Source organism: Periplaneta americana, chromosome 17, assembly GCF_040183065.1.
Source record: "Periplaneta americana isolate PAMFEO1 chromosome 17, P.americana_PAMFEO1_priV1, whole genome shotgun sequence".
NCBI lineage: Eukaryota > Metazoa > Arthropoda > Insecta > Blattodea > Blattidae > Periplaneta > Periplaneta americana.
The window spans coordinates 108527972-108550325 of record NC_091133.1 but is presented as its reverse complement, the minus strand read 5'-3'; the positions used below and the strand labels follow the sequence as shown (position 1 = coordinate 108550325).

Sequence of the window (22354 nt, the reverse complement as noted above, 5' to 3'; positions counted from 1 at the left end):
ACCGATAACGTCTGTCTTAGCTACCAATAAAACAGTTACAAAATCACTACCATTTGTAGTATTTGTCAGTGTCGAAATTCGAAACGAAGTTGGCAAAAAAATTCAACCTGCAAACTATAAAATCACAATAATCTACTAGCATATGTGGTAATGGGGGAAAAATGGTTAGGTTTCACCCTTGGGGTATGAAGTAAGCTGTCCGGACTATACTTCACGTTTCTTCTAAGGAAGCTGCGTTAAGAACTGTCTTCGCCTTCAGATGGATATAATGACGCGATTCTCTGATTTAATACAAGCGTAGTGACCACTGTACCACTCTAGACAGTAATCATGTTGTGGCTAAGAAAACCACGACAATCCTGAAGTGGGCACTTAGGTTTCCGCTGGGTCCTGGACTCGAAACTGCTTTGTGGGTGGTCTCTGCTATCGTCACACGACGCAATTGCGTGGCCTCAATGAATGAGAGTATGTGGTCACCCCTGGGTCACAAAAATAGGCATATTAGTTGTATATGTGTGTGGTCGTCGGTCAGAAGAACCGCCAAGACAAACAATCAGGGAGGCAATGTTTACCTCCCCCTTCCACCTGCCCCACCCCCTGCGGTTTTAAAGCATGTAACATCTTTGAGAAGGCAGGTCTGGGCATACCTCCCAGCTCCTAACAACTGATGATCCAGCAGGTTATTTATTACATTCTCCTTGTTTTATCCCTCACCCACCCCTATAATTCCGTCGTCACTCAAATTACATTCTAGGATTTGCCTTCGCTTTGTGATTTATGTTTCCGAACTATTGATCCGAGGGCCTCTCTAATAACTAAATCTTCCAGAACCTGCTGTGGGTACCTACGTACCTTTCCTCTTCTCAATTTTCCAGCCACGTTTGGTAGTTCTTTATTCACATGCATCCTTTGTGTTAACCGCAGATCTCACGATTGCTGAAGATCGAAAACCGATTTCTTTCGTGAGAAATTGTCAGTCGATCTAGCTCAGGCCAAATTGTAACAAGGGGAACATTCCACAGTTTCATGTCGAAAATCCTTCCAACAGTTAAGGCTGGTTCACAATAAACCGGGAACGAGAACTAATAATAATAATAATAATAATAATAATAATAATAATAATAATAATAATAATTTATTTATTTAATCTGTCAGAGCTAAGGCCAGTAGGCCTTCTCTTCCGCCCAGCCAGACTCTAATTCTAATTAAATACATTTGCTTACATAGTTATTACATTAATATCTAGATCATAAAACAACATGAAAGTAAATAATGAAAATTTGATAACTAATGTTAGTGTGACAATAATAGACATTGGTAAGAAATAGTTATAATAATAATAATAATAATAATAATAATAATAATAATAATAATAATAATAATAGTAAAATAATAGTAATAATAATAATAATAATGATGAGATAATTTAGATATTTATCTGTGATATATATAACAATTAAACATTGAGAAACTTGAAACAGCAATTATTGTTAACAAGAATTGTTAGAAAAATATCTCGTTAGCCTATTCTTAAATTGGTTTGACGTCTGACAGTTCCTTACATTACTCGGTAGGGAATTCCAAAGTCGAGGAACAGCCACAGTGAAAGAAGATGAATATGAGGATGTTCGGTGGGAGGGAATGGATAATATTGAGGAGTGTTGTGATCGTGTGTCTAGGTTATGATGGGTGGATAAATTTTGAAAACGAGACGCAAGATAGACAGGAGTGGAGAAATGCAATATGTGAAAGAGAAGGGAAAGACAGTGGATTTTCCTACGATCTTCTAGACGGAGCCAGGACAACATTTCGAGGGATGGTGTTACGTGATCAGACCGACGAATATTGCAGACGAAACGGACGCACAGAACTAGAATGAAAACGAGAAGCAGAGGACGTGAATATGAAAATTTTTTATTCACAATAAACCGAGAACGTAGACGACTATGCATATCGATATGCATGTCAATAACGATATGTAAAGTCGATATTACGCATTATGATGTTATTTGTGTATAATTGACCAATGGCGTTCTCTCATGAGTACAAGGCAGCCAACATAAACACAGGTTAACCAACTTCGAAATTTCAACTGAAACATTTCATTAGGTACGGTACTACAAATATGCCCATGCATCTTTATTATCACAACCTAATTTAAGTCTACCATAATGTAAAATAATTAGAGAAGAATCATTTGTAATAGAACAAAAATGAACACAAAGTAGTTGTTGAATTGGAGCATGAATATGTAGTGTGTAATACAACCAATAAAGTAATAAAATATGATTCGCTTCCGATCGGTGTTCAAAGAGCAGCTATTGAAAGCCACGTATTCTCCTTCATTTTCTCATTTTTATACGAGGCGCGCCGCTTATCGTAAACGTGAGGATTTTCCTCAACACTCAATATTAGAATCTCATCAAATAAAACTTGCTCCATGATGCACAGCACAGAACAAAATAATGCGTAGGTTATGTCACGGTCTTCTTGCTACAAAATATACGACAACAAAATAGCTTTTAGATGGCAATAGAATGAATCTAGTGGGCTGTGATCGGAAACGTGAACGCCGAAATTGAAACTTGGCCAACTCTCCGTTCCAGATCCCGGGCTCCGGCAAGCTTTTCGTCAATTGTGAATGCTCACATTTAAATGTATACATTTTAACAATTTTACCGTTTTCGTTTTCTTTCCGATTCTCGTTTCCGGTTTATTGTGAACCAGCCTTTAAACATCATATTTAGAGCCACGATTTATGTGCGCAAACAAAGTCTGAAATAAGCATGATAGGAAATTAATGTGCAAAAACATGCAAATTCGAATTTGTTGTAAGGTTTGCTATTATTATAAAAAAAACATATGTGAATGATATGCCAGGTAGGTGTATATGTTTTCTTTTACATGAAGGAGAAATGGAATTGAATTTCGGGTGAAAATTTTTGTTTATGTTTTATTTTTCCAATTAATTAGCAGGGTTTCCCCCTCTCTAAAATGATATATCACATATGACGATACTAAAATTGTATCTATTTTAATTTTTCAATTTCCTGAGGAAGGGTGTATAGTGAAAACTCTCCTTACGGACATCCCCAAGATACGGACACTCCTCATATAGGACAGATTTTTATGTCCCAACTGAAATAATATAGAAATAATGATACATTTAACTCTCGTTTACGGACACTCTCAGACATGGACACGGACAGCTGTTTCACAGTCCTAAAGCTTGCTTTATCTCCTGACTGCGGACAGAACTTGAATTTTAAGACCTAATGTGTTACAAAAATGGAAAATTTAATACAGAAATTCCTTAACATGAAAGAAGACAGTAGCTGGAAACGGGTGAATAAACAAAGTCATAAAATTTAACCTGTCTGATGGGTCTAAGGTTTAAGCGATAATGAAATTGTATTCGACATATGATAGGGTTAGTAGGATTATTCTCTCCACTTCAATCAGTTGTTCTGTTTCGAGAGACATGGCATCTGAACGTAAATGTTAAGTGTAAAACTGTAAATAGAGTACTGCATAACTGTAAACCTACAATAAAAATGCATGGCACAGTAATATATTTTCCTTTTCGGTCTTATATACTGTAGTTCACAGCGGCAAAGAATTTACTGTAGTATACTGTATTTAGAATTAAATTACAGTAATAGGCTACATTTCATTTAGAGCGTGAAGGGATACATAATGCATATTGTAAATTTACTGTTAAATTGGGAGCCTCCCTCCCAATAAAGGACACCTCCCAGATGCGGACAGATTGTTACGTCCCTTCGATGTCCGTGAATGAGAGGTTTCACTGTAGAAGTTTTAATTTTAACCTTCATTTTCAAAAAAGTTCACGAATTTTGTAAGGAAAAGTATGTATCTTCTTTTTATCCAATTTATTCTTCGGTTTCCTCTTTAAAATGGTATATCACATATGATTAAGCTTATACTTACTTACAAATGGCTTTTAAGAAACCAGCAGGTCCATTGCCGCCCTCACATAAGCCCGCCATTGGTCCCTATCCTGTGCAAGATTAATCCAGTCTCTATCATCATATCCCACTTCTCTCAAATCCGTTTTAACATTATCCTCCCATCTACGTCTCGACCTCCCTAAAGGTCTTTTTCCCTCCGGTCTCCCAACTAACACTCTATATGCATTTCTGGATTCGCCCATACGTGCTACCTGCACTGCCCATCTGGATTTAAATGTCCTAATTATGTCAGGTGAAGAATACAATGCGTGCAGTTCTGCGTTGTGTAACTTTCTTCATTCTTCTGTAACTTCATCCCTCTTAGCCCCAAATATTTTCCTAAGCACCTTATTCTCAAACACCCTTAGCCTATGTTCCTCTCTTAAAGTGAGAGTCCAAGTTTCACAACCATAAAGAACAACCGGTAATATAACTGTTTTACAAATTCTTTCAGATTTTTTGACAGCAGACTAGATGACAGAAGCTTCTCAACCGAATAATAACAGGCATTTCCCATATTTATTCTGCGTTTAACTTCCTCCCGAATGTCATTTACATTTGTTACTGTTTCTCCAAGATATTTGAATTTTTCCACCTCTTCGAAGGATAATATTGCTTACAGTGTTTTGTTTCGCACTATTTCAGACTGTGTTGATAGTTTCATATCGTCAATGTCACTAAAATCCAACCTTTCTAAATAAATGATTAGGTTTTACCTACTACTTATGTAACTGGTCCTAAAAACAGCGTGATGCAACTCGCTATTAATATCCTCTTACGAAGTTTACGACGCGAGTCTTATACCATTATTTTATAACACCAAATTAAATGCAATTCGTAATTATTACGTTTTAACTTGATTAGAAGGTTTCGTGCAAAACAAAACTCGAGACATTAACTAAATCATTGCATGCATTATTATCTAAAAACTAGTATGTTAGCACGTGATAGCAACATGCCGTAAAAATGCATTCAATTGTAAAACATCGCACTTATGGTATTTGCTTCATCAAACTTTAATAATTTGAAAATTGTTGGTAGAATGGAAGATTTGTGAAAAACCTCATTTTTTAGACAACCAATATCTACTGACATTTAATGAACTGGCTATTTTGAAGTAATATTCAAGACAATATCTCTTAATGAATGGGAAATTGGTATGTGCATTTACCTTACCTCTGATGTTTTGACTATCTGATATCTCCAAGGAGTTTTTTTTTTTTTTTTTTTTTTTTTTTTTGCACACAGTGTTCGAAATGCCGTTTTGAAGCTGTGTTCACATTCAGTACCTCATCCTTCCTCTCACAATCATGCTCGTAAATATGTATGCAATACACACAGATACGTATTGCTATGAACAGTGGCGTTCCACTGCACCTATGAATTTTTGGCATACATCGCAAACTAGTTGTAATTTGTGATGACGACGCAGTTCCTATTTTTTAAATTGGTTATTTTACAACTTTTTTAAACTGCTATAAGCATTATAGCGTCTGAATGAGATGAATATAATAATACCAGCGAAATGAGTCCGGCGTCTAGTGCCGAAAGTTATTCAGTATTTGCTCTTAATGGGTTGAGGGAAAACCCCAGAAAAACCACAACCAGGTAAATTGTACCAACCAGGGTTTAAACCCGGGCAAGGTAGGGGTGAGTGTAGAAGACGTAGGCTACACTTGATTCCATTAATACCATCTCGTTCTTTAGTTGTACTGATAACGAAAACGGCACGTGGAGCTTGACTCGCCTGGATTGTGTATTCCAGTTTTCAGTGGTGTTCATGCTAAAGTAATAGCTACCCAATTAGAACTAGTTCGCGATGTATGCTAATATTTCAGAGGTGCAGCGATATGCCACTGTTCGTAGGAATGGCTATCTATGTATGTTGTGTACATACTAGCATAGCAGCGGGAGAGGGATGAAATACTTACTGTAAACACAACTTCAAAACGTGACGGCATTAATGGAAATGTTTGTACACATGTAACTCATATTTTCTAAGGAAGATGCAGAAATATCAAGCTCTGTAATATGATATAACTACGGTAAAAAATTGAGTTACTTAGTTCTTAAATTCAGGCAAGGATTTGATTATGCTGGAGAAATGTTCAATTATGCAGATTGATTTTGTTTTATTTGTTAGCATATGAAGATAAATAAGACTATTCATCTTTAAAGATTTATTTTCTAAATGATGATGTAGGCCCTAAAACCTGCTCAGAATGGTTTAACAACGAAGATATTTTTGATGAAGGATGAGTGGAACAGAAAAAAATTCTCTCCGGCACCGGGATTTGAACCCGGGGTTTCAGCTCTACGTGCTGACGCTCTATCCACTAAGCCACACCTGATTCCCATTCCGATGTCGAATTGAATTCTCTCAGTTTGTTCCACCTCCTGGGTTCCCTTTCTAGTAGTCTACCCTCATGCACTGCGTCATAGATGTATGACAGTGGCACAATGTCCATACATGTGCAGAGGTGCACTCATTATGAGTGACTAAGTGGCCGGGATCCGACGGGCTCTGTTCCACTCGTCCTTCATCATATGATGACGCAGAATTTCTGCACGGAAATATATGTACTTCGGTATATCGTAATATATGATATGCGAAAAAATAATCACTTACCGGTAGTGATTTAAGACGGCGCTTATTCCGTCGGATTCCGGCCACTGAGTCACTCATAACGAGTACACCTCTGCACATGTGTGGACATTGTGCCACTGTCATACATCTATGACGCAGTGCATGAGGGCTATTCCATATGAAATCGATCAGTAAAAAACCTCGCATTTTCTTTATACTTTAATTTTTTCCCTATTTATACAAGGTGCTGAGGAGAGTGCATTTTCAAAAATATACTATCGAAAGTCAAGCGGTTTTCGTATTATTGAACTACAAATTTAGAGTATTTTATAAAAACAAGCCCCTTTCAGCGATCAGAACTCTGGAACCATTTACTGCAGAACATTGAACGAGAACTTATTTTGAAGCTTACATTTGGTAGGTTATGTTAAGAAGTAATCCTTATTTTTATTGTACACAGAGAGACAGATAATCTGATTTTACTTACTTTTAGGCTTTTTGCTAATTTGTGAAAAATTAAAAAAAAAAAAAATATTGAGAAAAAACCGTGCATTATTAAGAGGGATTCGGCATTGTTTGCTTAGTGGTACGGCAATAAGTTTCGAGGGTATTAAACAAATTATTTACACACGCCTAGCCTTGAACGGCGCAGTACCGCACGCACTGGCCGAGAGCTGAAGATAAGCGAGCATTGGGCGTCATTGTACTCCTGTGTTTATGAAAACCTGTGATAAAGCTAGCACAGCCATGACTGCTAGACGACACATCACTTGTTTATGTCTCCTGGCCTTGCTTACCTCGGCTAGCTCCCGCCTCGCAGTCAGCTGGTTAGTTCAAGCGCGTACTATTTATTTTCTTTATTTGATATTTTCAATACTTTCTTATCAACGTGCCATCAGTAAAAAATATGTGTTTATTTGTACTTTCAATGTGGAATCTAATTATATGTTTTAAAAATATTTTTTCCTTGGCAAAGGCGTCATAATGAGGAAAAATCTAGATTTCTCCACTTCCATAAAAAGTAAGAAAATCTGTTTATATGTCAATATAAACTTTAATTTCTCAGCATCAAAATAAACCATGATTTTGATCATTGGGTGAAAGGGTTTCGGAGCTACAACAGTTTAAATTTGCAAATTTTATGAAAATAGATAAATTTAAATATTTTTAATTTAAACACTATGAAGTTCTGATGCCTCAAACTTTGCACAGAGCATTGCATCACAGTTCTCTACGTACAAAAAAAGTTTTATTATATTTAGAAATTGTGAGGTCAATTTTCTCTATATTTCGGTCGATTTGAGATAGAATACCTCATGAGGGTAGGCCACTAGAGGGAACCCAGGAGGTGGAACTTAAACTGAGAGGATTCAATCCGACATCGGGATCGGAATCCGGTGTGGCTTAGTGGATAGAGCGTCAGCACATAGAGCTGAAAACCCGGGTTGAAATCCCGGTGCCGGAGAGAATTTTTCTCTGTTCCACTCATCCTTCATCATATGATGACGCAGAATATCTGCACGGAAATATCATATGTAGTTCGGTACATCGTAATAATATAGAAGACATTTTTGCATAGAAATATTTATTTCATATTTTTATATGTTGTCAAAATAAATATAATCATCATCATCATTGGCGCTACAGCCCTTGGTGGGCCTGGGCCTCCCTTAGTAATTGTCGCCATCCGTCTCTATCTTGTATAGCAGCCTTCCAATTCTTGCACCCCAACTTTCTGGCATCCTCTTCCACTCCATCAATCCACCGCAAGTGCGGTCGACCTCGTCTTCTTTGACCTCCCAGATTTATTACAATTTTTTTACAAGGTTCACTTGGGTCCATGCGTATTACATGTCCTGCCCACCTAAATCTGCATGTTTTAACTGTATTGATTATATTTGGCTCTCCTAGAAGTCTATATAATTCATAGTTGCATCTCCTCCTCCAGAGACCTTCCTCAAATGTTGGGTCATAGATCCTTCGCAGAATCTTTCTTTCGAAAATCTCCAATCTTTTTTCATCGTTTTTGGAGATTGACCACGTTTCTGCCACATATGTCAAAACTAGTCTCACTAATATTTTGTAAAGAATAATTTTTACTTTCCTGGATAGAGCATGCGAACTAAAGTGATATTTCAGGCCAAAATATGCTCTGTTTGCTTTTATTAATCAGTTAGAGATTTCTTTGGACATGTCATTGTCGCTAGTGACCACTGATCCTAAATATGTAAAGTTGTCAACTTTCTCAAAATTATAATCTGGTATCTGCATGCTGTCTATCTTGTCAACTGTCTTTCCATTATCAGCCAAGATATAAAATAAATGTAATACCTCTACATATTGTGCCAGTCTCTAGTTGTTTCCAATATAAAAACATGAAGCTGGTCTGTCTTTTGGTTGGGTAGAGCGCATGCTTGCTATTTTTATGTCTTCGTAAGAATGCCAAACGCCCTAATGCAGCGACTCCTCCTTGTGCACACTTGGCCTTTGCGAAGAATGTCTGGCGTGTGCATTCCTCGACGACGGAAAGCAATACAGTAATAATTGACTTTTGTATGGTAATGATATGTGCAGGGTGCCGCATTAACGGACAGCTTGTGACAGAAAACCGAGACGTGGGAATCCCGGAAGATCCTTGCCTCAAGTGTCGCTGCAAGGGCGGCCGGATCACATGCTCGAAGCAGGCGTGTCCCGTGCTTCACTGTCCCAGCAACCACATCACGCGCGTGCCCGGGGAGTGCTGCAAGCAGTGCCACGGTAGCCGCCACCTCATCGAGCCGCCCAAGGGAGGGTGCTTGTTGGGCATGCAGGTGCACCCGGCGGGCAAGACCTTCCGCCCCGACCACTGCACGCAGTGCTCCTGCCTCAACGCCACGTCGGTCTGCCGCCGCAAGGCCTGCCCCGTGCTGGAGTGCGCCCCCGAGAGGCAGGTCACCACCCCCGGGGACTGCTGTCCTCACTGCCCGCCCGTGCTGGAGAGCAGGTCCACCTGCACCGTCGGCGGCCGCTCCTACGAGGCTAGTATTCAGCTTCTCCATGGCATACCGTACTTATGCACTTCCCGTTTCAAATGTTAAGAGGCGCTAATATAGAAATTGATCTTGCTGCCACCTGTTTTTCTCCGGATAACTCGCTACTCAGTGCATCTAGCAGCACACCAAGTGGCTAAAAGAATAACTAACATCTAGCAGCGCAACTACATGCATAAAACATCTCCCTCCTTCAGAAACCACATAATTAAAATAAACCATTTATACCTTTATTCCTCCCATCACCTTGCTGAGAATTCGTATCGGAGCCAACAGAAAGATAAAGAGACAGTATACTGGGTGTTCAATTCAAAGTGTGTCACGACGTCACTATTGTGAGTCAGCCAGCGTATTCCGAATCTCACCGGTCCGGTGGCATCAATGACGTCACGTTGCAGCGAAATAAGGAACAAAACTGCTGGAAGGATCGATGGCTGTCATGGCGACTGTACAAGTTGTTGTCTGTGCTTCGCTAGCAAAATTTTGCGAAATTTTCGTACTCCCATCTCGTTCAAAGAAAAGATAGCATAAACAATTTATTTCTTGAACCGGTAGTAATAACTGGCCCGTTGACATGTTCGCTCATAAGCCATTAACATATTGTTTTTACGTTGTGCTCATTACAAACAATACAGCAGAACTAAAGCAGAACACACCGCCATGACACAACAGTGCACAATGTTATTCGTCTGCTAATTCCCGCCCTATACAAGAACCAATCAGATTCACTGATGGCTGCTGTTGGAGACTGCTACCACTTCTGCAAGTTGATGGCACCGGTGCGACACCGGTGGAGCATCAATGACGTCATCGGTGGAATTCGGAACACCGTGATGCCATCGGATTTCTCACTGGTGAGATTCGGAATACGCTCAGCGATTTGAAGCGAGTTTCAGCTTTTTTGTCAGAGAAGTTGCCTATAATTCAAGGCGTTCAATCTGAACTTGAGAACGAGTATGGTATAACTTGAACGTCGTAGCAACAGAGGGCGGTCTGTACGGTCTGTGTGCTACCATAACCTCTTTCGAAGTGTGTTTTGCGCGGGCAAGTCGTACGCAGGGTATTTGTTATCATCGGTTGCGTACGGCAACATTCCACACACAAATCAAATGCTCCGTGTCCATGTTGACCGTCGAAGTTAATGTCAACAAATACGTAAGTAATCGTCTTAACCCTCTCGCCATATCCCGACAGTAAGGAAAAAACTTACCTCAGTACGTGTTTCCAAACAGTTCACATTCCTGCCACTACCGGCGTTACCGTACGTATCGGTACGTACTCTTCAGAATGAACGCCGTACTTGCTAGGCAACTTCTCTGGCACATAGGTAATACGCCTCTGCGGAAGTCTAGGAAGATTGAATTCTCTAGGCTCATCGGCTAGCCAATGACGGCATACGGCGAGCCATGACACACTTTGAACTAAACACGCAGTATTTTACTCTACCTTCTAATATAGATTATTAAAATACAAACAAAGGATAACAATATTGTAGCTTTTTTCAATGTTATACTTATATAGTACACTTTTAAAACTTATATAATCAGTGAAAATTTTAACGTTATTTTAAATTCAAATCTTTTTCTAGAATTTATATTTATTCATACATATAATCTACACCAGTTTCCTAAGATACCTTATATCTTCATCCTGTAAAAATTTCGGTATGTATCAAATGAATAATTGAAAATTGCCACATTACGTGATAGGGCAATTAATCTCCCATTAAAAATATAAATCTTAAGATATAAAAATTAATAAGTTTTTCTTATTGGTTCATTCTTGACATACAGTAAATGAAACAAAATTTGCGGACACTGGAGCATTTTTTATACTCCAAAATGTTGAAAAAATGCCAACTTTAGGCATGCCCGTGTGGTTCGAACATTTAAATCTTAGCGTACTGCAATTAAAATATTAACCGTTGAGTGACGTAAAAAAACTGAAATGAAATATGGTTTATTTAACGACGCTCGCAACTGCAGAGGTTATATCAGCGTCACCGGTATACCAGAATTTTGTCTCGCAGGAGTTCTTTTACATGCCAGTAAATCTACTGGCATGTGCCTGTCGCATTTAAACACACTTAAATGCCATCGACCACGGCGGAGATCGAACCCGCAACCTCGAGCACAGAAGGCCAGCGCTATACCGACTACTTTACCGAGGCCGACTCCATAGGATATCTAATAAAAAATAATTTATCTCTGACGTATTTCAATAACGTGTACGGTGTTCGTGTAAATTTAATTAAAAAAATTTCTAAATTCAGTTAAATGTTTTTATTATTTTCAGTAAATGACTTATACAGTATTCAAGGACTAAAACCTTTAAATTACATATTTTGTGACTAGTATTAACGTTTTCATCAGTAATATGACATCATAAGATACATACATTTTCAAATATGTTCTTTTTATTTTTATTTTAGTAGGTCATTTTACGACGTTTTATCAACATCTTAGCTTATTTAGCGTCTGAATGAGATGAAGGTGATAATGCCGGCGAAATGAGTCCGGGGTCCAGCACCGAAAGTTACCCAGCATTTGCTCATATTGGGTTGAGAGAAAACCCCGGAAAAAAACGTCAACCAGGTAACTTGCCCCGACCTTGAATCGAACCCGGGCCACCTGGTTTCGCGGCCAGACGCGCTAACCGCTACTCCACAGGTATGGACTCAAATATGTTAACCTCAATTTTAAGTTTGATGTGATAAGTATAATGGATAATAAGTAGGCTACGTATCACATCAAACCTAAAATTGAGGTTAACATATCTGAAAATGTATGTATCTGACGATGTCACATTTGCGACGAAAACGTTAATACTAGTCACAAAATATGTAATATAAAGTATTTATTCCTTGAATATTGTGTGATAAGTCATTGACTGCAAATAATAAAAACATTTAATTGAATTACCAAGACTTAATCTGAAATATATTTCAAAATGAATTGTAAAACTCTAAATTCAAGCCACTGAACAATGCGAGCAAGTGCCAACGTCTTGGCAGAGAGCAGCTCACATACCTAGACACACCGAGTTCGTTGACCTTTTACATCTGTATCACGAGTAGAGTGTGTTAGCGACGATGTTTCCGGACTGCTGAAACTTCAAACTTAATTTTGTAATTAACAGTGCATTTAATCACTAAACGTAATACACTCGTAGGTTTCCTATTCATTTACTTGTACCCTATCGTCCCTTTCGATCTGTAAGATTATTTCACTTCCATCCAGTATTTTCTACACTTGACAGCGTTTAAAATTGTTCAAGCTGTACGTAAATCTTCTTTCGCTATTAAAATATTCCTATATTTTCTTGAATGCGCACGAGCTATATTGAGTTCATAGCTGCACGCACTGTACTGTGCTAAGGTCAGAGTATCGGTCCGCCTGATTGGAGCAACAAATACCCGCCAGTTCGTACTAGTTAATTACAGCAGTCTGTTTACTACAGCGTCTGCTGTCGTGTACATCCGACTGATACAGAGCTATCTCCGGGAAGAATGGACCACACGCTGAAGTGCGTTCAAGGTCGGCAAGTGAACAATCAAATGTTGTGTCTGAAAGCAACCGATCTCTCACCACAAGCACCGTAAAACAATTACAGGCAGATGTTTTGACACCCCACAGTAAAAAAAAAAAGCTTATTCTATAGCAGATTTTTCTGCCATTCAGTTGTTTCCTGTAGATATTTTAGACCCACAGTAAAAAAAAAGGCTTATTCTGTAGCAGATTTCTGTCATTCATTTGTTTTCTGCAGATATTTTAGACCCACAGTAAAAAAGGCTTATTCTATAGCAGATTTCTGTCATTCAGTTGTTTCCTGTAGATATTTTAGACCCACAGTAAAAAGGCCTATTCTATAGCAGATTTCTGCCATTCAGTTGTTTCCTGTAGATATTTTAGACCCACAGTTAAAAAAGGCTTATTCTATAGCAGATTTCTCTCATTCATTTGTTTTCTGCAGATATTTTAGACCCATAGTAAAAAAGGCTTATTCTATAGCAGATTTCTGCCATTCAGTTGTTTCCTGTAGATATTTTAGACCCACATTAAAAAAAGGCTTATTCTATAGCACATTTCTGCCATTCAGTTGTTTCCTGTAGATATTTTAGACCCACAGTAAAAAAGGGCTTATTCTATAGCAGATTCCTGCCATTCAGTTGTTTCCGTTAGATATTTTAGATCCACGGTAAAAAAGGCTTATTCTATAGCATATTTTCTGCCATTCAGTTGTTTCCTGTAGATATTTTAGATCCACAGTAAAAAAAGGCTTATTCTATAGCAGATTTCTGCCATTCAGTTGCTTCCTGTAGATATTTTAGACCCACAGTAAAAAAGCCTTATTCTATAGTAGATTTCTGCCATTCAGTTGCTTCCTGTAGATATTTTAGACCCACAGTAAAAAAAGGCTTATTCTACAGCAGATTTCTGCCATTCAGTTGTTTCCTGTACACATTTTAGACCCACAGTAAAAAAAGGCTTATTCTACAGCAGATTACTGCCATTCAGTTGTTTCCTGCAGATATTTTAGACCCACAGTAAAAAAGGCTTATTCTATAGCATATTTTCTGCCATTCAGTTATTCCCTGTAGATATTTTAGACCCACAGTAAAAAAAGGATTATTCTATAGCAGATTTCTGACATTCAGTTGTTTCCTGTAGATATTTTAGACCCACAGTAAAAAAAAGGCTTGTTCTATAGCAGATTTCTGCCATTCAGTTGTTTCCTGTAGATATTTTAGACCCACAGTAAATAAGGCTTGTTCTATACCGTAGCAGATTTCTGTCATTCAATTGTTTCCTGCAGATATTTTAGACCCACAGTAAAAAAAGACTTATTCTATAGTATATATTCTGACATTCAGTTGTTTCCTGTAGATATTTTAGACCCACAGTAAAAAAGGCTTGGTCTATAGCAGATTTCTGCCTTTCAGTTGTTTCCTGTAGATATTTTAGACCCACAGTAAATAAGGCTTGTTATATAGCAGATTTCTGTCATTCAATTGTTTCCTGCAGATATTTTAGACCCACAGTAAAAAAAGGCTTATTCTATAGTATATTTTCTGACATTCAGTTGTTTCCTGCAAGCTTGCTCCGCTCTTAAAAAATGAGCATCGCAAAATTCACACAGTAAGACTCATTCACACCTCTGCGGTGACCTCCAGCCTATCACGCAGACGAGTCGGGTTCGAGTTCCGGTCAGACCTGGGTTTTTTCATTAACACTTGTGGCGAACAAGGTCTAGGTTATCCCTTTTTTTTCATATTAGGCGTCTACATCATTCCGTCATCATTCCATAGCATTCCCCGATCGTCGGCTGGCGATGCACGGAGGGGGCTGGTCTAGGAACGGTGGGGGTTGCCTATTCGAAACCTGAGTACGCAGCGAACCTTAATGTAGACAGCCGGTGTGGGTTTGGGTATGCGCCTAGCTTGAGGGTTAGCGCAATAGATCTTGAAAGGTCGCAGTGCTGGGTCGAAATGCCCCCTCCCGAAATTCCATTCTATTCAATAGAAGGCTCATTCATAATGAACATTAAACATAAACGTAACATAAACGTAGGTTATTTAATTGGGCCATTCACAATATTTTACTTAAACACTGACATTAACATAACTATGGTTATTAGACGAGAAAAATTCGCTCCGGCGCCGGGGATCGAACCCGTTGATTCTACGTACCAAGTGCTCTAAACACTGAGCTACGCCGAAATCCAATCCACAACACCGGATCGAATCCCCCTCCTCTAGTATTTTTCCCTTTGTGGCCTAACTCCAAGTTCGACATATATATTGACATATATTAAGTCAACTGCCATTATACAAGGAGCGCACTCAATTGAGTAACTTGGTGGCCGAGATTACACAGTATTATGCACTGTTGGGCGAAGAATCTACGTAAAGATTAATTTTTGATCCTACAGAATATTATCACAGTGCACTTTTATTTATTTATTTATTTATTTATTTATTTATTTATTTATTTATTTATTTATTTATTTATTTATTTATTTATTTATTTATTTATTATTTAGTTTAATAACAGGCGGCCGGGTAGCTCAGTTGGTAGAGCAGCTGGTTACGGACTGGAAGGTCCGGGGTTCGATCCTAGGTGGTAACAGGATTTTTTTCTCGTCGCCAAACTTTCAGAACGGCCACGAGGTTCACTCAGTCTCCTATAAAATTGAGTACCGCATCTTTCCCGGGGGTAAAAGGCGGTCAGAGCGTGGTGCCGACCACACTATCTCATTCTAGTGCCGAGGTCATGGAAAGCATGGGGCTCTACCTCCATGCCCCCCAAGTGCTTCATGGCATGTGACGGGGATACCTTTACCTTTTTTTTTTAATAGTTCTTCAGTGATGTGTGTTAAAATGTGCAATCAAGAATGAAGAAAGGTAATATAATATAAATTCTCTACATTTCGGGAAATCGCAAAAAATCTGAAAATCTGGCAACCCTAGATTCAAGTAAAGCGAGGAATATGCTTATATAAAGACTTTATCAAGAAATGTATTATGCAGCAATAAATAAATGGTGAACTGAAGAAAGGAAATTGTGTCTGATATCTTCGTTAAATAATAGTACATTATGCAACGAGCCTATAATGGTAGTAATTAAGACGCGAGTATGTTTGCTTATGAAACGAATGCAAGCGATTTTCATAATTTTCATACGAGCGACTTAATTACCATTATAGGCAAGTTTCATACGACTTTTTATGCTCGACCATATTTCTAACTTGAAATTATTCATAAATATTCATGTTATGGTTATTATGGTTATGTAAGTGAGGAGCGGAACTGACCTGAATTGTGAGATGTGCGCAGACGCGAAAGTATTTATTTTTTCCGAGGCACGAACGTCATTGACCTTGATATAATCTAGAGAATGACATGAAGATTAGTCTTGATATAACCTGGAAATTGATTTAGAATTGAAAAACGAGATGACAAATTGAATTTATTTGAATATTATTTACAATTAACGCTAATTATTATAGTAACAGAACATAACCTTCTGCGACAGTATTGGATTTCCAGCCTCCGTGACTTTTCGCTAATTGTCTTTCGATTGCATATCCGAGAATAATCGATACTTGCGGTTTTATAATGGTACAATGGTGATTTCTCATTGGCTGAACAACTGAATTATAATGAATAGGTGTACTTTAATGAGGTGCATTAAGGGGCTACTACCAGATGTATAATTACTACATTTCGGCATGGTCGAGCATAAAATTATTTTTCATTGTAACTCATAGCTTACAGACACAACAGCAGGCTGGAAAACAAAATGGCATCAATGGAGAGACTAATGAAGAGATGGTATTGTTCCCACACGACCTTGCAGCATCTGTTGGTTCGGTGATTGATTGATTACTGATTGAAGATTTCCAAGACTGTAGAATTCTGCGTATCGCTGCCTCATGCATTTTAATAATCTAGCGAGTGGAACGATCCATCACAGCGGCCGTCAGGACCTTGAGGGCCACTTGCTGCTGCTGCTTCCGAGACGGAAACCATGTTCCGGGATGGAATACTTATCTCGCAGTGTCTGTGTTATCTCGCAGTGGGATCATCTCCGCGCCCGTGGAGTGAACGCGTTTCTTCAGAACGCTTTACCACAAGTTTAATGCAATTTCCTCACCTCACCGCATGTTTTATCAGTCCACTACCACTCCATCTTATTCTCGTTTTGCATTTCTTCCGTAGCGTCTTGTTAGCTTACTGGAAACTGAATCAGTTTATAGCGTAGCAGACCCCGGTTGAAATCCTATCGACTCAAGATGAATATTACCAGAAAGAAGATAAAAATGCATAGTACGGTATCGTATTCCTATGGAATTTCTATTTTATTTCGTGTTCGTGCCCTACTGTCAGGGCACGTGTCCATTCTGCACATAAACCCGCCAATTCAGAACTCACACCAGCTGATATTCTAGAGCGAAGTTAAAAAGTAAAGGTTATCTATTTAATTATATGTTTATTTATTTATTTATTTATTTACTTCTCTTTTTTTGCTCTTGTGTGTTATTTATTGGTTTCAATTAAGTTAATTACTGTATTTAGTAAACTGTCCTTGTAAATTTTATGTTATATTATTGGCTAAGGCCACACTGTACAAGAGCCTGGCTCTTACGGTAGTGGCTAGAAACATTTTTTGTTTTATAATTTTAATTTGTACTCGCTAGCTAGCTAGTTAAATAAATTAAATAAATTTAAGTCAGGAGAAAAAAAATTATTTCAGTACAGTCACAAAAGATACTTTTTTTCATTTATTATGTTTGCTGTTCATTATTATGTATTATTAGACCTGACTAATTGTCTGGAGGTAATTATTCAGTATTGAAGCAAAACTAATTTTGAAAATAACATTTTCTAATTTTATTTCATATTATTCATATTTCCCCAAAATATATCCAAATTACCCCACATTTTTTTAAATTTTGTACAACTTTGCGGGTAAATAGGATAGCTCAGTGACTTCAGTTACAGTTATTTTCGTTTTATAAAAGTTCTAGCGTAATGCTTCTTTAAATATGTAAGTACAACAGTTAGCAATAATGTGGGTTAATTCTAATGTTAAAATATCTGAAATTATTCAAATTACCCGTCTTTACTCTCTCTCTCTCTCTCTCTCTCTATATATATATATATATATATATATATATATATATATATATATATATCCTACGTACTTATGGCTTTTAAGGAACCCGGAGGTTCATTGCCGCCCTCACATAAGTCCGTCATTGGTTTCTATCCTGTGCAAGATTAATCCAGTCTCTACCATCATATCCCACCTCCCTCAAATCCATTTAATATTATCCTCCCATCTACGTCTCGGCCTCCCCAAAGATCTTTTTCCCTCCGGCCTCCCAACTAACACTCTATATGCATTTCTGGATTTGCCCGTACGTGCTACATGCTTGCCCATCTCAAACGTCTGGATTTAATGTTCCTAATTATGTCAGGTGAAGAATACAATGCGTGCAGTTCTGCGTTGTGTAGCCTAACTTTCTCCATTCTCCTGTAGCTTCATCCCTCTTAGCCCCAAATATTTTCCTAAGCACCCTTAACCTCTTTTCCTCTCTCAAAGTGCGAGTCCAAGTTTCGCAACCATAAAAAACAACCGTTTATATAATATATATCTTTATTTGCTTATTTATTTATTAACTTGTTTATTTATTCATTTTTATAATTATATTTCTTTATGTATGTATTCATTCATCTCTGTCATACTTTGCTAAAAATCAAGACAAATTTTTAGACAAGTATTGGCGTTGTTTTGGAAGAAAACAAGCTCAAAATATGATACAGGTCTAAAAAAAATTATATAATAGGTATAAATAATAAAATTGGCCAAATGACAGAGCGGATTTTGGGATCACACACTTCAATTATATAACTATTTAAAACCCCACCATGATTTTACGGACACACTGTACTTTGGTGCATCGCGCATTTCTTTGTCATACTTCAGTAGCATGAATCTTGAGACAGATTTCCTCATTTGAACACAGCCTCTGCTCATTTATTTGACAACTTCTCAGGAAAATAAGACAAAAGTGAAGAACCGTGGTGTACATTAACTAATGATTCTACTTTATTCCAGTTGATTTGCATGTTAGAAGAAAAATATGGCAAATCTCAAGAGAAATGCGGTCTCAGCACTTCCAGCTCTTTTCTTCTGTGCATTCTTTTACCTTGTCTAGATAATTTCTAGAGTTTGTGTAATGGGGTTCCCTTTCTCCTAGGTAGGAGGGCGAGTCGTGGGAGCTAGGCCCCTGCAAGACTTGTGTATGCCATCAAGGACAGGCGCGTTGCGCCATGCAGATGTGCCCGCAGAACAACATGGCATGCCCCACCAACTACAAAATGGAACACCGACCTGGAGAATGTTGCCCGCGCTGTGTGGAGAGTAAGTACTAGGAGTAAGAACTTCAATACAAGGCAATAGAGATATGTTTCAGTTCAATCTATAACTGTAGTGATGTTACAGTCAACATCCTCTTCCTCCACCTCTTCATAATTTAATTTTTAAGTAGGTTATTTTACGACGCTGTATCAACGTCTCAGGTTATTTAGCGTCTGGATGAGATAAAGTTGATAATGACGATGAAATGAGTCCGGGGTCCAGAAACCATAGTTACCCAGCATTTGCCCATAATGGGTTGAGGAAAACCCCGGAAAAACCTCAACCAGGTAACTTGTCCCGATCGGGATTCGAACATGGGCCACCTGGTTTCGCGGTCAGACGTGCTAACCGTTACTCCACAGGTGTGGACTCATCTTCATAATAATACTTACTTACTTACTTTCTTACTTACTTACTTACTTACTTACTTACTTACTTACTTACTTACTTACTTACTTACTTACTTACTTACTTACTTACTTACTTACTTACTTACTTACTTACTTACTTACTTACTGGCTTTTAAGGAACCCGGAGGTTCATTGCCGCCCTCACATGAGCCCGCCATTGGTCCCTATCCTGAGCAAGATTAATACAGTCTCTATCATCATATCCCACCTCCCTCAAATCCATTTTAATATTATCCTCCCATCTACGTCTCGGCCTCCCCAAAGGTCTTTTTCCTTCCGGTCTCCCAACTAACAATCTATATGCATTTCTGGATTCGCCCATACGTGCTACATGTCCTGCCCATCTCAAACGTCTGGATTTAATGTTCCTAATTATGTCAGGTGAAGAATACAATGCGTGCAGTTCTGCGTTGTGTAACTTTCTCCATTCTCCTGTAACTTCATCCCTTTTAGCCCCAAATATTTTCCTAAGAACCTTATTCTCAAAAACCCTCAATCTCTGTTCCTCTCTCAAAGTGAAAGTCCAAGTTTCACAACCATACAGAACAACCGGTAATATAACTGTTTTATAAATTCTAACCTTCAGATTTTTTGACAGCAGACTAGATGACAAAAGCTTCTCAACCGAATAATAACACGCATTTCCCATATTTATTTTGCGTTTAATTTCCTCCCGAGTGTTATTTATATTCATAATAATAGCCTAATAATAATAATAATAATAATAATAATAATAATAATAATAATAATAATAATATTTACTCGCATTATCATCAAATTATTTGTTATGTTAATGACGAACCTAGTACATTCCAGTTTTCAGGTCCACCTTAAATCTTTCAGCTCTGTATTTCATTGTCTTGATTTAAAGTTATCTTCTAATGTAACCTAATAATAATCAACAACTACAGTGCAATTCCCTCGCTAGAGGCCCTAAACGTTTGTCTAAACAACTGTCATTTACTTAAAGTTTGTCTTAAAACAAGTAGCGGTAAGTAGAAACAAATGAAGTCTTTATTTAGGAAACTTAAAATTGATATGACAGTTCGTACAATTTTTTGGACTAAATTAGGATCCTCCACGCTTCTTCAATCTCTTCAGCCACTAAAATCCTGATCTAATTCTTCTGTCGTAATCATTAAATAAGCCGTTCAGAGCAGAAGTGGTGTAAGTCAATTTTGACTTACACCACGTTTGCTCTGAACGGTTCAAATAAATAATATACAAAATACAATTCCTACTTTCTCTTTGTCTTTTTATCTCTCTCTCAATCTCTCTGTTCTTCGTATATAAATTTACAGGCAAAATATATATTCATGTCATTTAAATTTGTATAATAACGGCCGAATCATTAGCCTAGTTTATATGAGCCATTCAGAGCAAAAGTGGTGTACGTCAAAATTGACTTACACCACTTCTGCTCTGAACGGCTCAAATGATTATAAAACTTGTAGGTGAACTCATATATTGACCAAATGAATACAAAAATCTTTACCAGAAATTAAAATGGCTGTTGCCTTGACAACGATGTTCAAAACTTTCTCACAGGAGACAATTTTACTTATCAAACAAATTTATGCAACGTTCAAGAAAAAAAAAAAACTTAAATGACGATCCTACAAAAAAATGCAATCCAATGCAATAAACATGTGTTAAGTGCGCAACAGAATCTCGGAAAAAAAAAAAAAAAAAAAATAACACTTGACTTCGCCTGTTTTTTTTTTTTTTTTTTTTAACTTTTCCCTCAATTCTGTTATAACGCATTTACCAATCGCAATATATTATAACGGCACCAGAGACATTGAAAATATTTTTAAATAAATGTTTTTATATCATGACATTATTTTAATGAGGGTAAATATGTGAATAAAATCTTGCAAATTAGTAAAAACTACTTATTTTTAATTTACTGATTGTGTGTCATTCAACCGCAGCAAAATTATCGAAAACGCGATAAGCCGTGTATTCGGAAAAGCCACAAAGCCAACTTCGGAGAATCACAAGTTAAAGGCTGCTACACTTTGCGCCTCTCTCGCGTTAGAACGCGTCTAGTTGGCACTCCAGAGCCATCTATGAAGATCCTTGAGAGTTAACACCGCTGTTCTCGGGTGGCTCATTTCGCCGCAATGGTTACACACCTGCATTGCAATGCTGGTTCTACTAGATTTGTTTTAATTTACATGTTTGACATTCCGATAAGTTCAATATTGATACACACAAATTTATTTATTTTTGAGTCAAAACTTATCAAATGATGTTAAACATATTAATAAATCAGTGCATTTATTAACACTTTATAGATATTTAATTTTTTTTGCATACGAATGTTATCGCCTAGTATTGGCGTCATCAGATATAATGAAACAATATCCATCACATCAATTGATTATCAGTCTGACGGTAAGTTTATATAGTAAGTGTGTGTTTTTAT

General features: G+C 37.6%; 1 protein-coding gene across 1 annotated transcript in view; it reads left to right on the top strand.

The window, feature by feature from the left end:
• The window catches only part of cv-2 (crossveinless 2), a 466713-nt gene that overhangs the window by 432491 nt on the left and 11868 nt on the right, over positions 1–22354 (top strand). Inside the window, exons 6-7 of the mRNA XM_069816882.1 lie at positions 9133–9575; positions 19357–19516. Of these exons, the coding sequence (XP_069672983.1) occupies positions 9133–9575; positions 19357–19516 (603 nt within the window). The remainder of the gene's footprint in view (positions 1–9132; positions 9576–19356; positions 19517–22354) is intronic.